The sequence below is a fragment of the Cetorhinus maximus genome, chromosome 9 (genome assembly GCF_964194155.1).
Source record: "Cetorhinus maximus chromosome 9, sCetMax3.hap1.1, whole genome shotgun sequence".
Lineage (NCBI taxonomy): Eukaryota > Metazoa > Chordata > Chondrichthyes > Lamniformes > Cetorhinidae > Cetorhinus > Cetorhinus maximus.
The window spans coordinates 134,202,688-134,226,872 of record NC_135887.1 but is presented as its reverse complement, the minus strand read 5'-3'; the positions used below and the strand labels follow the sequence as shown (position 1 = coordinate 134,226,872).

Genomic DNA, 24,185 nt, shown 5'->3' with positions numbered 1-24,185 from the left:
AGTAGTGAGAACTCATGTGGAGGAACAGAGGGTTCAAATGGTAAGACAAGCAGCTGAGATAGTTGATGTTTATGAGTTAGTTCATAGAGCTAAACCTTTCTTTCGTCACCTTTTTAAATCAGAAAAGGATAGAAAGTGGGAAGGTGGATAGTCATGGAACAGGAGGAGTAGGTGGAAACTCGCAGGAAGCTTTTTCTCAGAATAAACAGGAAAGTGCTGAGGGTAGAAGTGACTTTCAAAAATTGTGATGTTTTCATTGTAATAAAGTTGGACACACGAAACGTGTGTGCTGGAAATTACAGGGAAAATCTGTTGGAATTATAGGGGTGCAGAAAAGTACTGAAAGTAAAATTACTGTGGGTTCTAAGGTTCAGGTACGGGAAAAATCATTGATTTGTGTACAGGTAAAACAGGGAGAATCAGTGATAGTTAAAGAAGTAGGAATGTGTTCACAATTTACCCAAGAGAATTCTGAGGAGCAAGTTGCAGAAATGTTTAAAGGTTTTGTGTGCGAAGGGAAAGTCTTTCCATGTGTACACGGTGGAGTAGGTAAAGATGTTAAAATTTTAAGAGACACAGGGGCTAGTCTATCATTAATGTTGTGGGATAGTGTCATTTGTTGTTCAGAGGGAGTATTGCAGGAACAGGTGAATATAAGTGGGGTTCATGGAGATGCTAAACCTATTCCATTGTGGAAGGTAAATTTAAAGAGCAAGTGGAAAACAGGTGAGGTGATTGTTGGAGTAATGGAAAAATTGCCCATTGCAGTGGTTCAATTTATTCTGGGAAATGATATAGCTGGATCACAAATATGGGTGATGCCTATGGAAGTTGAGCAGCCTGTAGAAGTGTTTTCAACAGAAGTGTTGCAGGGAGAGCATCCTGAATTGTTTCCAGATTAAGAGATAATGAGATCACAGGCTCATATGTTGAAACAAGAAGAATCGGAAGTTCAAAGGCAGGGAGAAGGTGTGGAAATCCAATTAGCTGACGCTGTGTTTGATAACATTGTTCAGGAAGAAAGACAAGAGGACAATTCAGCTGAAGTGTTTAACTCAAGGGTGTTAGTGGAGTTATAGAAAAAAGATTTGCAAATAAAACATTTATATCAGACAGTTTACTCAGAAACAGAGGCAAAATATATTTCAATGGAAAATCAATCTCAGAATTCTGCATTTCTACTTCTTTCTCATTATTTATCACCTCTAACACCTCCTTTTGGTCCTCTTTCCTGTCAAGGTACTTTTAAAGCATATTTACATGACATATTTACACCCTCTGCTTCTTTCTTCTATCTGGAGTATTTATTAAATAATTCACTTCGCTCAGCTTCTTTTCAATCCTGTAAGGCCCATTAAACCATGCCTTTAACGAGTCACCCAGTACAGGTAACAGAACTAATACTTTCTCCCCAGCAACCAAACTACAAGCTGTAGCCTTCCTGTCTGCTTTCACTTTCATCACTTGCTGTGATGAATTTTTCAGCATGTTATTAACTTAAGGATAATGTTTTAATGAGAAAATGGAGGCCTTATCAAGTTTCAGCGAATGAAAGCTGGAGGGAGGTGCATCAGATTGTTCTACCATTTGGATATAGCAATGAGATTCTGAGGATAGCTCATGAAATTCCAATGGGGGGGATATATAGGAATTGGAAAGACAGAGGCGAAGATACAAAAACATTTTTATTGGCCTGAATTGCATAGTATTGTCAAATTCTATAGAACATGTTACACATGTCAGGTGATAGGGAAACCACAAGCAGTGATTAAGCCGGCACCTTTAATTCCCATTCCCATTCCAGCATTTGAAGAACCTTTTACCAAGGTCATGATTAATTGTGTAGGACCCCCTCCCTAAGACTAAATGTGGAAATCAGTACTTACTGACAATAATGGATGTATGTCTACACTAGGTTTCCTGAAACAATTCCTTTGACAAATATTACAACATTGCGGAAGAGTTAACTACATTTTTTACAAGCTATGGTTTACCTAAAGAAATACAATCAGATCATGGTTCAAGTTTCATGTCACAGCTGTTTAAGGAAGTAATGAACAGTTTGGGGATAAAACAGCTGAATTCAACAGCTTATCGTCCCGAATCCCAAGGGGCTTTGGAAAGATGGCATCAAATTCTTAAAAACTATGATGAGAGCGTATAGTCAAGATTATCCACAGGATTGGGATACGGTAAGTCCATTCTTGTTGTTTGCTATTAGGGGTGCTCCTAGTGCATCAGTCCTTTTGAACTAGTTTATGGTCATGATGTGAAAGGGCAACTGAAATTGATTCATGAGAAATTGGTGGGTCAAAATTCAGAAACTACTCTCCTGGATTCTGCATCAAACTTCAGAGAGAGGACAGAGCTTGAGTTGGTTAGGGAACATTTAAAGATATCACAGGAAGTGACGAAAGTGAAAGCAGACAGGAAAGCTACAGCTTGTAGTTTGGTTACTGGGGGGAAAATATTAGTCCTGTTGCCAGAACTGGGTGACTCATTAAAGGCATGGTTTAGTGGGCCTTACAGGATTGAAAAAAAGCTGAGTGAAGTGAATTATTTAATAAACACTCCAGATAGAAGAAAGAAGCAGAGGGTGTGTCATGTAAATATGCTTAAAAAGTACTTTGACAGGGAAGAGGACCAAAAGGAGGTGTTAGTGGTGGTAGACAATGAGAAAGAAGAAATAATGCAGGATTCTGAAATTCATTTTCCTCTTATCAAATTGGATAATGAGTGGATACTTGAAAATTTAAATGTAATATTGAGTTATCTTCAAGACCAGTGTCAAAGTGATTTGGAAAATCTATTGTGGTCACACAAAGATATTTGTGGAAATAAGCTGGGAAGGACGATCTTAACTATACATGATATGTCTGTAGACATTTCATCTTCAATAAGGCAATATCCTTGTAGATTATGTCTGGCAAAGTTATCACAAGTACAGAAAGAAATTGAATTCAGGCTTCAAAATGATATAATTGAGCCTACTTGCAGTAACCGGAGTTTGCCTATTGTGCTGGTACCGAAACCAGGTGGAACACAAAGACTGTCTGTGGACTATCGAAAGGTGAATGTGGTGACCAAAGTGGATTCATATCCTATACCATGGTCGGAAGATCATATTGAGAAAGTGGGACAATCAAAGTTTATCACAAAGATTGACTTGCTAAAAGGATATTGGCACGTACCGTTATCGGAGACAGCAAAGGAGATATCAGCTTTTGGGACGCCAGATGGACTATATCAGTTTAAAGTCATGCCGTTTTTTAACAAAAAATACACCTGCGACATTTCAAAGACTGACAAACAAAGTAACTCCAGGTATGAGGAATTGCACTGTTCATATTGATGATTTAATAGTTTTCAGTCAGGCGTTGGAAGAGCATTTACAACATATGAAAGAATTATTTACTCGATTACAAGAAGCTAATTTGGTGATGGACTTGGCTAAAAGTGAACTTGCAAAAGCGCAAGTTACGTATCTAGGCCGTACCACTGGACATAGTAATGTGGCTCCAAGAGATGTGAAAGTCAAGGCTATCATGGATTTCCCCTTGCCCGCAACAAAAGGACAAGTTTTGAGATTTCTGGGCATGAGTGGGTTTTATGGGAAATTTGTACCAAATTTTAGCAGTGTGGTTGCTCCACTGACTGAACTATTAAAAAAGAACAAGAAGTGTTAATGGATACTGGAGTGTCAGAAGGCATTTGACAACTTGAAAACCTGAATTTGCATTCAAAGGGGAAAATATGTATAAAAGGGTGAAGGCTCTATGTAAGGGTAGGCATTTTAGGATCTAACCATTGTGAAAAGCCTTCAGCATCTACGCCTCAAGCTGCTGTCTACAACGAACTGAAGTTAAGGAAACTCACTTTGCGTTTGACGGATTGAGGGTGTTGTGTGTCACCTTGGCTGAGTCTTTTAAAATCTGTGTGTCTTACTGTTGCCTTAACAAAAGTGTAACTGGCAGTCAGACTAAGTAGGGGATTTAGAAGTTATTATAGTAGCAATTTGTAGACATATGTATGTGCTTAGAAATCATTTTTCTTGTTTATTAATGCTTAATCTAGTTTTTAAAAAACCTATAAGACTTGGTCTTATTACGACTGAATTCAAGGCACGCATCTCAAAATTCATACAAATTGCAAAACAAGTTGTGACAGTTGATTCACGTTTCCCTTTGGGATTTGGACAGTTCAGCATTTACCATCGGCTGTGCCATACCATGCACTTTTAAAAGTTCTTTTTTAAGATGAATCAACATATTCAAAAAGCGCAGCAAGATGGTTGAGACATTCTAACATCGGAGGTTTATGACATTGTGTTTCATCTCAGCGATGCTGTTGTTGGGAAAGGGCCACCTGACTGGACAGATGTTCCCTCAATGGAAGAGAGAGCCACACAGGAGCTTATGGGCAGGAATTTACGCCGGTGAAAATTTATGGTCCCACCAAAGTCAATGGGCTTTTGAACGACTTGCTGCATTTCACGGCCCCGCCCCTGCCGCGACTGGGCTGTAAAATTGCACCCTAGGTGACACAATTGCAACTGAGCACCTTCAATGCAGCACTGGCAAAGTCCTTATCCACTACCTCGTGCATGGATGGTAAGCAATGTGGAAAAATCACACATTGACAGTTTGCGATTCAAAAGGATTGTGATTCCACAGCAGTCACACAAAATACTAAAGACAGCAAAAAGAAGTGGGTGGAAGGATAGAGGAAGAGCACTTAGCAAGTGTGCAGCTTAGCAGATTATTTTTTAAAACAATGTTACACTAATTTTGTGCTTACAATACAGTATTGGAAACAAAATACAGGTTTCTTTCATCGAAACATAACTGGTTATTTTTCTGTCTGTGCTCAGAGAAAATAGTGTTGAAGGATATCGTACTTTGATCATCAGTACTTACCAGGTTTGAGAACAATTGAAAATCTTCATCCATATGAAGGAATGAATGGGAATACACATCTATGTTCTAATCATGCTTTGGAGAGGTACGCAATCGCTTAGTGCATTCGTACAAATGCAGTTCAGACTGATGAAACTTCCCCCTCTCTGCTGGCTACAAGGGCCCAATAGTCTCACAAGGATTTCAGCGAAGTGCGTCGGTGGGCTTGTGAAGTTTACAAATTGCGTACATTTGAAATTTTAAAGAAATCCAGCAACATAATGATAGATTTTGCTCTTCTAAATGTGTGTCGAAAGTAGTATTTTGTTGACAAAATACTGGAGTTACATGTCTTTCCAGTCCATGAAGTAAAATTTTTTTTAAAAAGGAACACACATCTACCTGATCTTTAGAAACCAATTTGTATATGTTGTACCATTGATTACATTGCAGCAGACAGAGCAAGAAAAATGCACATGCAGTTATTTAAGCTTCAATTGCCTCTTTATTTCACCCTTCCAGTTGTTAACAACTCCAAATGGCAGCTTCAACTAACTTGTAAGTCCCTCTAAACCAGTCACCTGCAGACAGCCACACTGTAATTTATTTTACTGTGCTAGAAAAATTGTCAAATCATACAACCGCTTGTCTGCAGGTGGTTTGTATAAATGCAAACTAGTCCATTAGTTGCTTGCACTTCTTGGATTCATTTTTTTCAAGATAAGGGAGCAAAGAGAGAACAAATATTCTGTGAAATATGGGATTGAAGAATAATATTTTTATTCATTTTATGGAATGAGAGTATTTCTGGCTCGGCCAATATTTATTGCCCATCTCTAATTGCCCTTGAGAAGGTGGTGATGGTGAGCGGCCTTCTTGAACATCTGCAGTCTAATACCGAAGGAGCTTCATTCCAAAGCTTGCAACTAAAAGGTTAAGACGGCAGTCAGTGTAGTTGATCCTTTTGGGGCGTTAAAACAAAGTTAAGGAGGAGTGGCTGCAAGATGCACTGGCTAAGATCGGGTAAGTCAGACCGAGGGCAGTCCCATGGAGCTGGACCAGAAGTTTGGGGGGGTGGGGGCGGTGGCACAGAATGCTGTCAAAGGCTGCAGAGAGATAAGAAGGATGAGGAAGGATAATACGTTATAGTCACTGATGTTGCCATCTGTGTGATTGTTTACCACCGATTGATGCAAGTCTAAACACCTACTTCAGTCCTCCTTTGCCCAGCGCATCCTGGGCCTAATCATTTCAAATGAAACTAACACAACCTTTCCTCTTGTTAAACATATGAAACAGGAACAAGAAGAAACCGTTTAGCCCCTCAAGCTTGTTCTGTCATTCTATTAGACCATGGCTGATCTGTATCTCAACTCCACTTACCCACCTTTGAACCACATCCATTGATACCCTGATCTAATAAAACAGTTGGCCCCAGTATTGAAAATTTCAATTGGCCAAGCCACCAGGTCCTTTTGGGGGAATTAATTCTAGATTGTCACTATCCTGTGTGTTGTAAAATCTTTGCTCATTTCACTTCTGAATGGCCTAGTGCTATTCTCAAGATTGTGCCACCTTGCTCTGGATTCCCCACAAGAGGAAATTACTTCTCTCTATCTACCCAACCAAATTCTTTCATCATTTTAAACACCACTCAACGTTCTAACTGAAAGGAATACAAGCCAAATTTATGCATCCTGTCCTCATGTGAAAGTGAATGAGAGTGCTTGTTGGTGTGTGGGGGTGAATGAAAACTTTGAGATTGGGAGTGATCAGACACACACCCTTTCTCACTCACCCCCCCACACCCACCCACTCAGCCGGCCACCCCCTCCCTCACGATCAGTCAGTCACTCACCCGCCCTCGATCCGTCGCTCGCCCGCCCTCATCGTCACTCACTCGCTCGCCCGCCCTCACCGTCACTCACTCGCTCGCCCACCCTCACCGTCATTCACTTGCCCGCCCACCCTCACCGTCACTCGCTCGCCCTCACCGTCACTCACTCGCCCGCCCACCCTCACCGTCACTCAGTCGCCCGCCCACCCTCAGTCAGTCGCTCGCCCTCACCGTCACTTGCTCGCCCTCACCGTCACTCGCTCGCCCGCCCTCACCGTCACTCACTTGCCCGCCCGCCCTCACCGTCACTCACTCGCCCGCCCACCCTCACCGTCACTCACTCGCCCGCCCGCCCTCACCGTCACTCACTCGCCCGCCCTCACCGTCACTCACTCGCCCGCCCGCCCTCACCGTCACTCACTCGCCCGCCCGCCCTCCCTCACCGTCACTCACTCGCCCGCCCTCCCTCACCGTCACTCACTCGCCCGCCCGCCCTCACCGTCACTCACTCGCCCGCCCGCCCTCACCGTCACTCACTCGCCCGCCCGCCCTCACCGTCACTCACTCGCCCGCCCGCCCTCACCGTCACTCACTCGCCCGCCCGCCCTCACCGTCACTCACTCAAGCACCCTCACTAAATCGGCTTGGGGGTGGAGAGGGAAGAGCGGAAGAGAACCTGTAGTGAAATCTGAGGCCTAGTGGCACCCGAATGTGGATGTTCCCTGAGAACCAGGGAGGAACCAGGGAAACATGGCCGGAGCCTGACCAAAGCACTGGGAGCCAGGCCAGACAACTGAGAGCAGGGCGAGTGCTGCCAGAGCACCAGGAGCATGGGGAAAATGGCCAGAACCAGGCCAGAGTGCCTGTAGCGGGGTGATTGTGTGATGAGCTTGTTCCAGAGTTTCTCTATCTTCACATACTCCTAGTTGCTACTCCTCCAATCACAGCCTGTTTTTCGCCCGTGTTTGCTGCTTATAATCTTTAGAATGATGTCCTAAACTGAGTTGGTGTATTTGGTGACTGCTTTCGTGCCTTTGGAGACAGCGTGTTTGGCCAGTTCCCCTGGCGGGTGGTGCACTGAATCTCCCTAGCCGAGATGGTGTGGCTCTTGTTATAGTGAATGAGGTGTGAGGCCTCGGATGCAATGCACTCGAAAAGGAGTTCATGACACTCAGTTACTTGGGCGAGATCCTTATGGAAGGGTGGACCTGGGTCAACACCCTGTACACCTAAGTGGAATAGCTTTGCTTGCAAGATTTCCACCGCTTCTTGGACAGCTTCTTGGTGACTTTAGTCAGAAAGTGCTTCAATGTCTTGCGGGATGCACCGCCCTTAACCACAGCCGCCACCTCAGGCACCCTATCAGCAGCAAACGCAAGTGGGAAACACACCATCATCGGAGGTGCAGTCCCCTGCAGAAACCTTCAAACTCACTGACCCGTCTTACCGGCATTTTCAACAATTGCTCCGCAGACCACATTGAGGGGCTTCACAGGCCGCAGGTTGGATAAGCCTTCTCTATACAAGTGAAGCGTAACTCTGTCCGGTTTGCATTCCAGCACCCCTTGATATAAAGGTCAACACTGCATTGGCGTTTATGATCCCTTTTTTTGGATTCTATGCATTAGTTTTGAGTGATTTATTACGTGGGCACCCACATCTCTTTGCTCCTCCACTATTCCAAGCCTTTGCCATGAAGGAACTATTCCAACTTTTAACTCTTGGATACAAAATGAATCACCTGAGACTTCATGTTGAACTCCATATCCCACAGTTTTGCCCTTTTAGTCTATGTCCAACTGTAGCATCCTGCTCTCATCTACATAATTTACTGTGACTCCTAACTTAGTGGCATCTACAAACATGGATATACAACTCTACTCCTTCAACTACGTTATTGATATATGTGGTGAAAAGCACAAATCCGTGGGAAACACCACTTGTCACATCCCACTGCTCAGCAGACATTCCCTTTCTCCCTAACTGTCTACCTCCTAACCCGTCATAAGACTAAACATCTGAGAAGCTCAGTTTCCTCTTTTTATGGTAAACAGAGGAGGCAGTAGGTGCTGAGTCATTCAATATATCTAACGCTGAGTTAGACAGAATTTGATCTAAAAGGGAGTCAAAGGTTATGGAGAGGAGTGGGTGCGTGTAGGAAAGTGGAGTTAAGGCCACAATCAGATCATCCATGATCTTATTGAAGCAAGCTTGAGGGGTCAAATTACCTATTCATGCTCCCGCTCCTATTTCTTATGTTCTTATATCTTTCCCCCGTAACTCTCTAAGACCAAAGTCTACCCTAGGCTAGAATATTTCCTCTGTACCAATGAAGCTTTTTCTAACACCTTCCTCACACATCACGGGCAAGTTAAGAGGAAAAACTTACTGTCCAATAGGTAAGCCCTCTTTTACCTCTAAGGTCCAAAGCCTTTTCAGCGGCCTTTAATTCTATCCACATGTTCTGACTCTAAATATAAGCCGTGCCTCTATGATAGTTCTTCTTTTACCCTCCCAATCTGAAACACGCCATCCTCAACAAACCTATTCCTAGTATCTTCAACATGTCACAATTAAACTGTGTCCTGCTCAAACTCATTCTTTCCCAGGATTACAAAACTGTGGAACTCCATACAACTTTCAATCAGCCTTCTCCTGCAGCCTACAGGATATTAAAACCCAAGTTTTATGTTCCCCCACCACTATTTCCCTCACCTTACTTTGTTGCCTTTTCAGATTTGTTGACTTACTACATGGCTTTTCACGAATATTAAATGGTGACTGCATAGTTTATGAGTTCTTTCGAAAAGCACAAATATTTTTTTCTGGCTCCGTGAAAAAAGAGCATGATTTAAAACTGCAATTTATAAAATCATGAAAGCTGATGAGTATACATAAGCAACATAACTTACAACAGCTGAAAGCCATAAGAAAGTCCAGGATTGTATATTTTCACCTGAAACAGGAATGCTAAATCAGCAGGAAACAATAAAATGCAACTCTTTGCGACATACCTGGATAGCTGGGCCAACGCCTGTGCAGTTTCCTTTATCCTGAGGTTATTCTGATTAAGCACATCAATGGACGGAATAAACAAACACGCCCTGTTAAGATCATCTGTGTAGAAATCACTTTCTGAAATGGCAGTCAACAATTCATTATATTCTTTGGAGATGGTATTACTAAGCACAGTGCCGTACTCATCAACATACTTTTTCAGGGGATAGATGTAGACTTTTATTCTGTTCTTGGGGTTATACCCACAACGGTATACATCAAAACAAGTGTGCATTCTACAACTCAAGTCCCCTCGTTCAGGAATAGGGCTGTCTTCAGCTAGCTTGACTTCTGGAACATCGTGGATGCTGCGCTTTTCAAACGTCCACTCATTGGTTGCTTCGATTGTATGTGGCCAGAACTGAAACATTCCTGTGGCCACGAGTCCAAGGAGCACAATTGAAAACAGGACTATGTAGTAAATTCGGTGTTTAGTTTTCATCCTGGGAATAAGGTTAGGGCCCCGACTGCTGTACTTGGTTGAAGCATACATAATGCTATTTCCTTCCTATGGGTTCTGGGAGTAAGAAAATTGCAAGTGATTATAAATACATTAATAACAAGGCTGCAGTTTTCAAAGTCATTGTTCAATCATCATTAAACTGTTGAAATCAACATTATGTACTTGCCTACGTACATAGCTCCAGCAATCAAAATTAAATCTGAAATCCAAGATATGAAAGTGGAAAGGCTGAACTTACAGCAATTGTAATTTTGTTTCTGTTCCAGTCACGCACCAACCTGCCAATTATCACATCACTGCACGCTCAGAGTCAGATCTTTTGAAAACATCTGTTTTCAATTTTGCAGTAATCTTTATTTTAATTTAAAAGGATGGTCTAGGTCAAGGAACATTAAAATCATTAATGCTGATTAACCATTGCAGTGCTCGGTAATGAATTCCTTTGAATTATAAATACCATCTACGGCACTCAAAGTAGATTCAAGCCTATGCTTGGATTAGTAGAATACCTATGCAGGAATGAAGGAATTCAGTGATATGTCAAGACTTGAGGAGCTGGGATGGTTCTCCTTAGAGCAGAGGAGGTTAAGGGGAGATTTCACAGAGGTATTCAAAATTATGAGGAGTTTTGATGGATTAAATAAGGAGCAACCATACTTCAATTTTCTGGATCATTGAAAAGCCTTGAATGGAGTGAGGTTGTTGTATTTATGCAGTAGATACGAATTAAACTCACCACAGAAATTCTTATGATTTCAATTCTAAGTTTCCTTTTAATGATGGAAGAAGTGTTAGTTACTGCCAATCAACCTTTCTGGCATTGAAAATGAACTATTATAAGTGTGAAGTCTTATTCTTTGAGGTACATATTATTGGAGATGTATATAACAAAAATTAAAATAAATTTCCTTTGTCCCTCTCTCTCTGTCTTAATGCAAACTTTCTTTCCGCCTCTATTTCTCTTGCTGTACCTGATTTGAGGTTGAACTCTATAACTCTGATTTACACTTCTTTCTCAACTCATGCGCCTTTTACTTCACAATCCTTCAATCTGCTCACCCTGTTCACTCAGGTCCTGGATGCCCGGTTGCCCAGTTTCAATAACTGCAATTATATCAAAAAGCAGTACATTAATCACAGGTGACTTTAATCTTCATGTAGATTGGCAAAATCAAATTGGCAGAGGCAGCCACGAGCAAGAATTCATAGCGTGTATTCAGGACAGTTTCCTAGAACAATATGTTATCGATCCAACCAGGGATCAGGCGATTTTGGATCTGGTGATGTGTAATGGGGCAGGTTTAATAAATGATCTCAGAGTAAAAGATCCCCTAGGAAACAATGACCATAACATGGTAGAATTTAGCATTCATTCAGTTTGAGAGTGAGAAACTTGTGTTGAAAACAACTGTGCTAAACTTAAATAAGGGTAATTACAGGAATGAGGGCAGAGTCAGCTGGAGTGGACTGGGAAAGGAGTTTAGCAGAAAAGACAGTTGATGAACAATGGCAGATGATTAAGCAAATAGCTCATGACTCGCAACAAGGGTATATCCCAATGAGGAAGAAGGATTCTAGGAAGAGGATAAACCAACCATGGTTAACCAAGGAAGTTAAGGATAGTATCAAATTGAAATAAAAAGCATACAATGTGGCAAAGATTAGTGGTAACCCAGATGATTGGGAAAGTTTTAAAAACCAACAAAAGGTGACTAAAAAAATAATAAAGAGGGAGAAAATAAACTTTGAGGGTAAACAAGCAAGTAATATAAAAACGGACAGTAAGAGCTTCTTTAAATATATAAAAAGGAGCAGAGAGGCCAAAGTGAACATAGGCCCCTTAGAGAACGAGGCTGGGGAAATAATAATGGGGAACCAGGGAATCGCAGAGAAGTTGAATAAATACTTTGCATCAGCCTTCACGATAGAAGACACTAATAGCATTCCAAAAGTACTACATAATCAAGGGGCAAAAAAGAGGGAGGAAATAAATACAAAAACCATCACTAGAGAAAAAGTACTAGGGAAAATAATGGGGCTAAAAGCCGATAAGTCCCCTGGACCTAATAGGTTGCATCCCAGGATATTTTGAAATAGCTACACAAATAGTGGATGCACTGGTAGTAATCCAAGAATTCTTAGATTCTGGAAAAGTCCCAGAGGACTAGAAAACTGCCAATGTAACATTCAAAAAAGGAGGGAGACAAAACACAGGTAACAATAGGCCTGTTAGCTGAACAAGGGGGAAATCATTTAGGGATGGGCAATAAATGCTGGGGGAACAATAAATGTTGGCCTAGCCAGTGATGCCCACATCCCATGAACGAATAAAAAAAAAATCATGCCGTACAAATTTATTAGATTAGGCAAGATAGATAAAGGGAACCAGTAGATGTAATATATTTGGATTTCCAAAAGGCGTTCGATAAGTTACTGCACATAAGGCTACTTAATAAGGTAAGGTGTTGGGGGTAGTATATTAGCATGGATAGAGGAGTGGCTAACTAATAGAAGCTGGTATAAAAGGGGCATGTTCAGGATGGTAACCTGTTACAAGTGGAGTGCCACAGGGATCAATGCTGGGGCCATAATTATTTACAATATATACTAATGACTTGGATGAGGGAAGTGAATGTACTATCGCCAAGTTTGCGGGTGACGCAAAAATAGGTGGGAAGGCAAGCAGTGAGGATGGCACAAAGAGTCTACAGAGGGATATAGACAGGTTAAGTGAGTGGGCAAAAACTTGGCAGATGGAATATAATGTGGGAAAACATGAGGTTATGCACTTTGGCAGCAAGAATAGAGGAGCTGAATGTTATTTAAATGGAGAAAGACTGCAGAAAGCTGCAGCACATAGGGATTTGGGTGTCCTCATGCATGAATCACAAAAAGCTAGCATGTAAGTTCAGCAGGTAATAGGGAAGGCAAAAGGAATGTTGGCCTTTAAAGGGAATATAGTATAAAAAGAGAAGTCTTGCTAAAACTATACAAGGCACTAAGGAAAGATATACTGGCATTGGAGGCAGTCCAGAGAAGGTTCACTAGGTTGTTCCCGGGTATGGAGGGATTTTCTTATGAGGAGAGTTTCAGTAGGTTGGGCCTATACTCATTGGTGTCTAGAAGAATGAGAGGCGACCTTATTGAAACACAAGATTCTTATGGGGCTTGACAGGGTAGGTGTTGAGAGGTTGTTTCCCCTTGCGGGAGAGTCTAGGACCAGAGGGCCTAATCTCAGAGTAAGGGGCCGCCCATTTAAGACAGAGATGAGAAGGAATTTTTTTCTCTGAGGGTAGTGAATCTGTGGAGTTCTTTACCACAGAGGGTTTTAGAGGATGTGTTATTAAGTATATTCAAGGCTGAGATAGACAGATTTCTAATCAGTATGGGGATCAAGGATTATGGAGAAAGGCAGGAAACTGGAGTTGAGGATTATCTCATGAATGGTAGAATAGACTTAGTGGGCCAAATGGCCTATTTCTGCTCCTATGTCTTATGGTCTTATGGATAGCAATTCCACTATACATTGCATTTTGAACATGCCTTGAATAGCATTTCAAAAATCTCCAAATACCTTGAAGCACACCAACAGCATACAAAATAAGATGATGTTAATGTAAGGTGCAAGTGAAAGGTTTCCGATAGATTATCGGGGTCTTAAAATGATGTGGATTAAGTTTCCAAACTGTGGATTCTAGACAGATTTGTGGTAGGGCACAATTTTTTCAGTATTGTTATCCTCACATCTGTAAGATACCAATACATGATGAGGAATGGCTCTACAGGAGCACAGACCCTAGGTTCACATTTCATCCAAGTGACCACTCTTCCCCCATGTGCCTTAAACTGCACTGGCTACTAACTACTGACACTGATTTCTAAATTCTTGTTTTAGTCCACAAATCCCTCCATGATCTCACCCTTCATACCCCTGGAATCCCCTATGTGCCCATGGAAAGAAAAGGAAGTGGTGTAGCTTTGTTAGTAAAGGAAGAGATCAGTGCTATAGTGAGGAATGATAGAGGCACTGGAGAGCAAGACGTAGAGTCAGTCTGGGTAGGAATAAGAAATAGCAAGGGAAAGAAGTCCTTGTTGGGAGTAATCTATAGGTCCCCAGTTTAGCAGTAGGGCACAGTATAAACCAGGAAATATTGGGAGCATGTAAGAAAGGCATGGCAATAATCATGGATGATTTTAATATGCACATAGGCTGGACTAATCAAATTGGCAAGGGTAGCCTTGAGGGAGAGTTCATAGAGTGTATTAGAGATTGTTTCTTGGAGCAATATGTTGTGGAATCAACCAGGGAGCAGGCTATTCTGGATTTGGTTTTGTGTAATGAGATGGGATTAATTAATGATCTCATAGTAAAGGGTCCTCTAGGAAAGAGTGATCATAGCATGATAGAATTTCAAGTTTAGTTTGAGAGTGAGAAACTTGACTCCCACACTAGTGTTCTGGAGTTAAACAAAGGTAACTACATAGGCATGAGGGCAGATTTGGCCCTAGTGGATTGGGCAGGAAGACTACAAGGTAGGACAGTTGATGAGCAGGTGTTTAAGGAGATATTCCATTCCTCCCAAGTAAAATATATCCCAACGAGGAAGAAAGATGGTAAGAGGGGGAAAAAGCATCCATGGCTAAGCAAGGAAGTTAATGATAACTTAAAGGCAAAAACTAAGGCATACCAAATTGCAAAGGTCAGTGGCAGGCTGGAAGATTGGGAAACTTTTAAAGATCAACAAAGGGTTACTAAAAAAAAATAAAAAGAGCAAAGGTAAATTAGAAAAAAAATTAGCGCAAAATGTAAAAATTGATAGCAAAAGCTTCTACAAGTATATAAGAGGAAAGAGAGTAACTAAAGTGAATGTTGGTCCCTTGGAGGATGAGACTGGGGGGGTAATAGTGGGGAACACAGAAATAACAGAGATGCTGAATCAATATTTTGCCTCAGTTTTCACAGTGGAGGACACTAGTACCACCCCAATAGTAACAGGTAGTGCAGAGGATATAGAGAAGGAGGAACTTAGAACAATCACCATCACTAGAGAAAATTGCAAAGGTCAGTGGCAGGCTGGAAGATTGGGAAACTTACCAGCAGGTAATAAAATAAGAAAAAGTACTGAGCAAACTATTGGGGTTAAAGGGTGACAAGTCCCCAGGGCCTGATGGCCTACATCCCAGGGTCTTAAAGGAAGTGGCAGCGGAGATAGTGGATGCATTGACTATAATATTCCAAAATTCCCTGATTCTTGAAAGCTTCCAGGGGAAGTGGGGTGAGGCAGAAGGTAGGAAACTATAGACCAGTTAGTTTAACGTCTGCCGTTGGGAAATTGTTGGAATCCATTATTAAGGAAGTAGTAATGGGGGCATTTGGAAAGTCAAAATGCAATCCATCAGAGTCAGCATGGTTTTATAAAGAGTAAATCGTGTTTGACTAATTTGCCAGAGTTCTTTGAAGATGTGACAAGCAAAGTGGATAATGGGGATCCTGTAGATGTAGTATATCTGGACTTCCAGAAGGCCTTTGATAAGGTGCCGCACAAAAGATTAATACACAAGATAAGATCACACGGAGTTAGGGGTAATATATTAGCTTGGATAGAGGATTGGCTAACCAACAGAAAGCAGAGAGTCTGGATAAATGGGTCTTTTTCTGGATGGCAAGCTGTAACTAGTGGGGTGCCACAGGGTTCGGTCCTTGGGCCCCAATTATTTACAATCTATATTAATGACTTGGATTCAGGGATAGAAGGTACTGTAGCTAAATTTGCAGATGACACCAAAATAGGTGGGAAAGTAAGTTGCAGTGAAGAAATAAGAAATTTACAAATGGATATGGACAGGTTAGGTGAAAGGGCCAAAATTTGGCAGATGGAGTTTAACGTGGGTAAGTGTGAGGTTATCCATTTTGGTCAGAAGAATAAAAAGGCGACTTATTATTTAAATGGAGAGAAACTTCAGAATGCTTCAGTGCAGAGGGATCTGGGTGTCCCCGTGCATGAATCACTGAAAGCTAGTATGCAGGTACAGCAGGTAATAAGGAAGGCAAATGGAATTTTGGCATTTATTGCTAAAGGAATAGAATATAAAAATAGGAAAGTGTTGTTGCAACTGTACAAGGCATTGGTGAGACCGCATCTGGGGTACTGTGCACAGTTTTGATCCCCTTACTTGAGAAAGGATGTAGTTGCACTGGAGGCAGTTCAGAGGAGGTTCAATAGATTTATTCCAGAGATGTGGGGCTTGTCTTATGAGGAGAGATTGAGTAGTTTAGGCCTATACTCGCAAGAGTTTAGAAGGATGAGAGGAGATCTAATTGAGGTATATAAGATGCTAAAGGGGATAGACAAAGTAGACGTGGAGCAGATGTTTCCCATTCTGGGGCATTCTAGAACGAGCGGCCATAGTTTTAGGCTAAGGGGTGGTAGATTTAAATCAGAGATGAGGAGGAATTACTTTTCTCAAAGGGTCGTGAATCTGTGGAATTCACTACCTCAAGAGTGTAGTGGATGCCGGGACGCTGAATAAATTTAAGTAGGAGATAGATTTTTAATTCGTAATGGGTTGAAAGGTTATGGGGAGAGGGCGGGAAATTGGAGTTGAGGCCAAAGTGAGATCAGCCATGACCGTAATGAATGGCAGGGCAGGCTCAAGTGGCTGAATTGCCTACTCCTGCTCCTAGTTCTTATGTTCCTGATTGCACTGTCTCTCTTCAGATTCTGGCTTCTTTTGCACTGCCACTACTCTTCATTTCACTTTCAGCAGTATAATCTGCAGTTGTTTCAGCCCCACACTCTGAGCACCTTCCCCAAGTTTCTCCGCCTTGCTCTCCTCCCCTTTCTTCATCAACCTCACACATTTATTTACTTATCACCACCCCTATTTTGAGTATGCGTGTCAGCTGATGTTCCGTTTAACTTAATGGAAGCAATGAGAAGAGGGAAGTCCAGGCAATTTTCACCTGCCCTAGCTCAGACTTGAGTACATGTAAGGGATCCTAACCAACAACTTGCATTTATATAGCGCAGTAAAACATCTGAAGATACTTCACAGGAGCATCAAACAAAACGTGACACCAAGCCACATAAGGAGATATTAGAGCCGATGACCAAAAACTTGGTCAAAGGGAGGTTTTAAGGAGCTGAAATAAGCATGAATGATCAAATTACAGGCCTATTTGGCTGCTATTTTTCTTTAAATGTGAAAACATTTTATTTTTATTACAATGTTGAACCCCTTCCTTTCCAATTTAAAGTGAATCACTCTCACTTTAACAAACTTTAAGCTTAAATTTTAGTCTTAATCTTGGAAGGGGTATATCACTGGTACTATAAGTGACCTATTTAAAAAGATCACTCCTAACAAACAAATGCACTTGCATTTAAGTGTTTAATCAGCTGTGCACACCTTCATTTTAAATGCTAAACCTGTGCCAATAAACCCAGGACGTTACAAGTCACATCATTTGATGCAGTTCATACTAATTTGTGAAAATTTAATAAAATTACAGCTACAGTACAAGCTACCTTGTCTGTTACAAAAAAAACGTTCATGATGCAATACCAACAATTAATTGGGACTGCTGACAGTTTTATGAAGCTGGCAAAATTACATATATAAATTCAGTAACAGTAAGAGGTCTTTAACTTAAGATAGTAAGAAATCCAATAGGAATTCAGGAGAAATATCTTTTCTCAGAGAACAGTGAGGACATGGAACTCAATACCGCAAGGAGCGGTTGAGACAAATAAGATACATTTAAGGAAGAAAGGAATAGAAGGATATGTTGATAGGATAAGACAAAACTCATGTAAAGCATAAACACCAGCGGAGACCCGTTGGACCAAATATGCTGTAAAATTCTGTGATTGTATGGAACTCAGTTTAATAATTTTCAGGAGTTACTGAATTCTCAGATTTACTGTTTCCTAGAGTTTAAATAAAATGAAGGCTTTTAAAAAGTGTAAATATAAGAATTAGCTAAACTAGAATGAAGAGGAAAAGACTCTTATAAGATTCGCCTATATGTATTACTAAAAATTAAAAACTCAATTTCTGTCTAGAATTCCTTCCTAGGTTTCTCTGTCTCACTACCTCTATCTCTTATTAAATACTCCTTAAAAAGGAGTATCCAATCGACCAAGATTTTGGTCAAATGTCCTGGTATCTGCTTCTGGCTTGGCATCAAATTTTGTTTGATAATTGTTCCTGTGAAGCTCGTCGAGACGGTTTGCTATGTTAAAGGCGCTATATAAATTCAGTTGATTTTTATCATTCATGCCCCAAGCATTTTGGCAATGTAGCTTTTGGCGATAGCTCTACTCAATCATAAAATGAGACAGGGCTGGGATCAGGATTGACCTCACTATCACAGGAATCCCTTCTGGGCTGCAATATCTACGATTGTACATCAGATAGGAGAAAAGCTCAGGATGCCAGTGGAAATTCTAAATTGGTGGGTCTTCAGGGAATGAAAAGTAGCTGCAAACTGGAGCTCTTCTCATCCCAGATGGAGGATAATGATACAAAGGGGTAAGAGATTGAAAGTACCCCTCCTGAAGCTCACCATCTCATCCAAGAGCTAAAACAATGGAAAATGAGTGTCGATATATTTACTACCAAGTAGAAAGTAATTTAATTACAATAGGAGTCTTATTCCAGTTAGTTACATGGCAAGCGAAGAAGAACAGTAACATTCTTTGTTTCAGACTTCACCAAAGTCAGATTTTCAAACTGGGATTCCCAGGCTCTTGTGCGCTGCACTATGGAACCTCAGGGGCCTTCGCAATCAGACAGCTGTCTATCTGATTTCTGCACGTACTAACTTCTGAGGGCATTATTTTCCGCCGCTGGATCACAATAAAAAAAGTTTTCTGCAATCATAGCATCGCTTTTCCTTCTTTCAGATATTACAACAGGATAGACACAAACATACACATACAAATATATATATATAATACACACACACACAAATGTTTCTGTTGTGGACTTTTCACTTACCCAAACTGAATCCTACAAACAAATTAGACCCTTTGAGTCAATCAGATGTTAAGAAAGGGTGAAGAGAACTGCAATAGGCTGCAAAGGATCAGAGGCTGCAGAAAAAATAAAGAGGGAAGCTTGCAAATAGAGAGGTAAAAGTAATACACAAGGCAGACAGTTGCTTCACTTTACTATGTTAGAACAGGAAAGTTACTGCACAGATGAGAAAGTAAGTGGATCTTCCCTGTAATTCTAGCAAGATATTAAAGCAGTGTTAACTTTAGCTTGAAAAACATTGCCATATCTATTAAGTATTTCATGCAATAATTCTTTGCCTTCATCCTCCTCCCATTCCCAACTATTTTGATGCTATTTTGCTACTGCAAAGACTTATTTCTCCATCATCAAAAACATTAAACAATGACTCGGTAGCAGTGAACGAGACATAAGGTCGGAGGTTCAAGCATCACTCCAGAGTCTAGAGCTGACACTACAGTGCAGTGCTGAAGGGAAAGCTGCACTGTCAAAGGGGCCATCGTCTGGATGGAACATTAAGCAAGGCTTTGTTTTTAGGGACTGTAAGAGGTTCCAATATACTATGCAAAGGTGAAGAGGGGAATTCTCCTGATGCCCTGACCAACATTTTCTGCATTACAACAGTGACTACATTTCAAAACTACTTCAACCAACATCATTAAAAAGATTACATCAACAACTTTTATTTATATAGCATCTTTACCACCATAAAACATCCCAAGGTGCTTCACAGAAGCATTATAAAACAAAATATGACACCAGGCCACATAAGGTACTAGAACAAGTGAAAAAACTTGGTCAAAGAGGTAGGTTTTAAGGAGCATCTTAAAGGAGGAAAGCAGGGTAGAGAGGCAGGAAGGCTTAGGGAGTGAAATCCAGAGCAGTCTTTGGCAGCTGAAGGCAATGCAACCGATGGTGGAGCAATTAAAATCAGGGATGCTCAAGAGGCCCGAATTAGAGCAGCACAGAGAACTTTGCGGGTTGTGGGGCTGGAGGAGAATACAGAGATAAGGGGTGAAGCTACAGAGGGATTTGAAATCAAGGATGAAAATTTTACGATCAGGGTGGTGCTCAACAGAAAGTCAATCAAAGTCAGGGAACACAGGATTGATGGGTGAACAGGGCTTGATATTAGGGCAGCAGAGTTTTGGATGACATTTATGGAGGGCAGATTGTGGGAGGCCAACCAAGAGTGCACTGAAATAGTCACGCCATATGTAAGGATTTCAGCAGCTGATCAGCCAAGGTAGGGGTGGAAAAAGCAAGGTTAGAGGTGAAAATAGGCAGCCTTAGTGATGGTTTGTGATGATTATATGGAGACACATGAAGATTCCAGTTCAAGATCTCTTTATTCCACTGACACCAAACAGAGCAAGTAAAACAAATTATCTTAAGGAGACAAAAAAACATTATTCAAAAGCAGAACTCCAAAACCCAACAGTTGTGAACTAGCCCCCATTGTCTGCTCCGTACCCACAGCACTGGCCCCGCAACCCACACCACCACCACCCACAAGCCTACTGAAACTGCCCCAGGAACAGAAAGATTCACCAACCCCACACCCTCCACCACCACTGCCATCAGCCCATGGTGCTGCACCGGGCCCAGCCGACAGGAGCCAGAGCAACCACAAGGTCCAGCATCCAAGCCAACCTCTCCAACCTCATCTGCATAGCAATGCCACACAGAATTTGGGGAAACAGCACGACTTCCCCGCTCCGGGAGAAGCGAAGACGAGAGACTACCTAGACGAGGGTTTGAAAGTGCAGTTGTAAGCGATTTATGGGGGACCTTTTCCAAAAAAAGAGAAAAACAGGTGCAGTTTCAGAAGGAAATGGGGTTAGAAGGAAATGCAGTATATGAGTGGTAAAGAAAGTGGTCAAGAGACAGATCCTCACTTGTGATTGATATGAACCTAAGTCCATCAGTACATGTACCTAGAGATAAAAACAAAAAACTGCGGATGCTGGAAATCCAAAACAAAAACAGGATTACCTGGAAAAATTCAGCAGGTCTGGCAGCATCGGCGGAGAAGAAAAGAGTTGACGTTTCGAGTCCTATTCTGTTGAAGGGTCATGAGGACTCGAAACGTCAACTCTTTTCTTCTCCGCCGATGCTGCCAGACCTGCTGAGTTTTTCCAGGTAATTCTGTTTTTGTGTTGTAAATGTACCTACCCTGTCTGCCTCTGATGGATTGGCATTACAGATTAAGAAGGAGTTTGCAAAGAAGAGTCACATTAGATTTAAGGGATATGGGGAGCAGACAGGAAAATGGAGTTGAAGCCCGAGATCAGCCATGATCATATTAAATAGCGGGGCAGGCTTGACAAGCCATATGCCCTCATCCTGCTCCTACGTCTTGTGGTGACCCAGAACATGAACTCTGTTTCTCTCTCCACAGGTGTAGCCTGGCCTGAGGAGTTTTTTTCCCCAACACGTTTTTGACCATAGACTAAAATCTGTTTTCCGCCAATATTTGCGGATGTTTTTTTTTTAAAAAATGATGTTGATTGAGGGCAAAGTATTGGCCAGGCGACCGGGGAAAGCTCCCTGCTCTTCCTTCAAATCGGTGCCAATGGATCTTTCACCATCCAGCCGGGCAGGCAGAGGGGACCTTTCGGTTTAACCTCTCTTGACCGTGCAGTGCTCGTTCTGGGTCCTGGGTCTGCAGCGCCAGCTTTGATATTTTTTAGCTTATATTTCGTCTCATTTCTATATTTATTAGTTCTGTTGAAGGGTCACACGGACTCGAAACGTTAACCGTGTCCCTCTCCGCAGATGCTGTCAGACCTGCTGAGTTTTTCCAGGTATTTTTGTTTTTGTTCCAGATTTCCAGCATCCCCAGTGTTTTTGCTTTTATCTGAGATATTTATTTCCAATGTGCTCAAGCCCTCTGGAGTGGGACTGGAAGCCGGAAACCTTGTGGTTCAGGGGGCCAGAGGGCTGACCACAAAGCTGACCATCTCCCACTGACACCGGTGGAAGGGGCTGTAAAGCCAGGGGGGGGGAGGTAAAGAGAAGCAGGGCCATCAAACTCCCGCTGCCCCGAGGTGGTCATTCCCCGGCTAATGGATGCTGAGGAGAGAGGAGGCCCAGTCAATCCTCGGGCTCGCCGGCTTCACTCACCCACCCCCTAACCCCACACCGACCCGCCCAGGCCCCAGCCCCAGGCCCAGGCCCCGGCCGAGACATTCATTTACCTGGACGGGGAGGCGCTCCCTCCGCTGCTGCTACAGCTCAAACTCCATCTCCGGGCGGGGAGGATCCCCGGAGTTAAAATCCCCGCAGAGGAGCCCCCACTGTGAACGATCACCCGGGAAACAGCCCAGGCCTCCGCCTCCTCCTCCTCCTCCGCCCCTCCCCCCCCAGTCAGACAGTCAGTCAGTCAACGCACCCTCCACCGCCACCGCCCCCTGGAGCTCAGCGGCATCTACTGCAGCCCTCAGGCTGACCGCGTCCAGACAGAGCAACTTGGGGGCTGGGAGTGGGGGGGGAATGAGGGTATTGCAAATACTTCAGCAGCATTGCAAAAGTAAGTTTTTTTTTTAAAGGGGGTATCTTTGATTGTATTTTCAGCATTTTGTGTTCTTGTTTCAGATTTTAAGCTTTTTTGCAGCTTTCAGTTTTTTTTAACAGTTTTACGATCACTCGCTCGCAGAACTTGAATGTTGCTGAAAAGAGCGACGCGACGCGCAGTTTTTCATCTTGCACTCATCGGGACAAATGCAAGAAAGCCAAATTTCAAAAGGCGGCAACAATTTACACTCCTGGAGAAAAGGGTGCTGATTGGTTGGCAAGTCGGCTCTGATTGGCTGAGGTGTTTCCGTGGCGAAGGCAACAGGGAACAATCAGCTCCCCATCCAGCTGGGTAGTTCAATAAAGGTGCGAGGCTTGAACATGTTCCTTGTTTGCAGAGTACAGTCCCAGCGCTTGAACGTATGTCTCTTCTAGCAAGCATAAATGAGCCATGTTATGAGCCTGGCTGATTATCTTAAATTGGTTGTTAGTGTAGCTATTAGCACACTCAGGATTGTTCAGCAAGGCCTGTCCAATTGCAGAATCGCATCTAACAATAGATATTTTGTTTTGGGATTTGCAAATGAGGGCTGGTTGAGTACGCTCTGCACTCTGTCTATTACAAATAACTGAAGGAGAACCCATTTTGATTCGATCAGCCAACTGCTGGGATGTACGCCCTATACTCAGCAACAAAGCTTCGGCAACATGTTTCTTTTCAGCAAGATAACATTTTTAGTTAATAGTAAGCAACAAATAGAAAAAAATCGCAATTTTCTAAAGGACATATCCAATTTAGGATGTCTTAAATTTTTTTAAAATGCTTGTTTGACAAAAAAAATGGGTAATGCTATTCATAACTAATACCTCCTGAGCCCCTCTCCCCACCACCTGCCTTCTCAGGAAACTGTAAAAGATCCTATGGCACTATTCAAAGAAGAGTAGGGAATTCTCTTGGTGTCAAGGCCAACATTTATCTTGGAATCAACAAGGTCAAAAAGTTTGTGGGCCCTTGCCATGTGAAACTTGGCTGCCCCAGGTACCCACATTGCAACAAGGAGCTTTCCTTCCAACGTACTTCATTAGCTGATGGTGTGCCTTTGGACATCCCAGGGTCATGAAAGTCACTATATAAATGCAAGGGCCAAGAGTTTCCACTCTAGTCACAATTGGTGTTCCAGGCACAAATTGCACTTGAATTGCGCTACTTTTGCAAGGCTCCGTTCAAACTAATTTGCTCAGCGCTGAACATAAAATGTTCCTTGAACCTGTGCAAGCGTTTTAGAATATAATTTTAAAAGAAAAAAATATTAAAAATATTCCTTGATGTATTTAATTGGTAATCTGGTTTGATGAATACAGTGGAACATGTGTTTATCACAAATAACAACAACAC

General features: G+C 42.1%; 1 protein-coding gene across 3 annotated transcripts in view; it reads right to left on the bottom strand.

Annotated features, from left to right (window-relative positions):
* Nucleotides 1–22,626, bottom strand: part of ext2 (exostosin glycosyltransferase 2) — a 178,212-nt gene extending 155,586 nt beyond the window's left edge. For 2 of the 3 annotated variants that reach the window (XM_078549552.1, XM_078549554.1), the window contains exons 1-2: nt 22,474–22,626; nt 9,747–10,306 (exon numbers count right to left, since the gene is read on the bottom strand). In XM_078549552.1, coding sequence (XP_078405678.1) covers nt 9,747–10,282 — 536 coding nt within the window. In that variant the 5' untranslated portion in view covers nt 10,283–10,306; nt 22,474–22,626. Of the gene's footprint in view, nt 1–9,746; nt 10,307–19,255; nt 19,351–22,473 lie in introns of all 3 variants that reach the window. The other variant, XM_078549553.1, reaches the window with a different exon arrangement.
* Between the last annotated feature and the right edge of the window lie 1,559 nt (nt 22,627–24,185).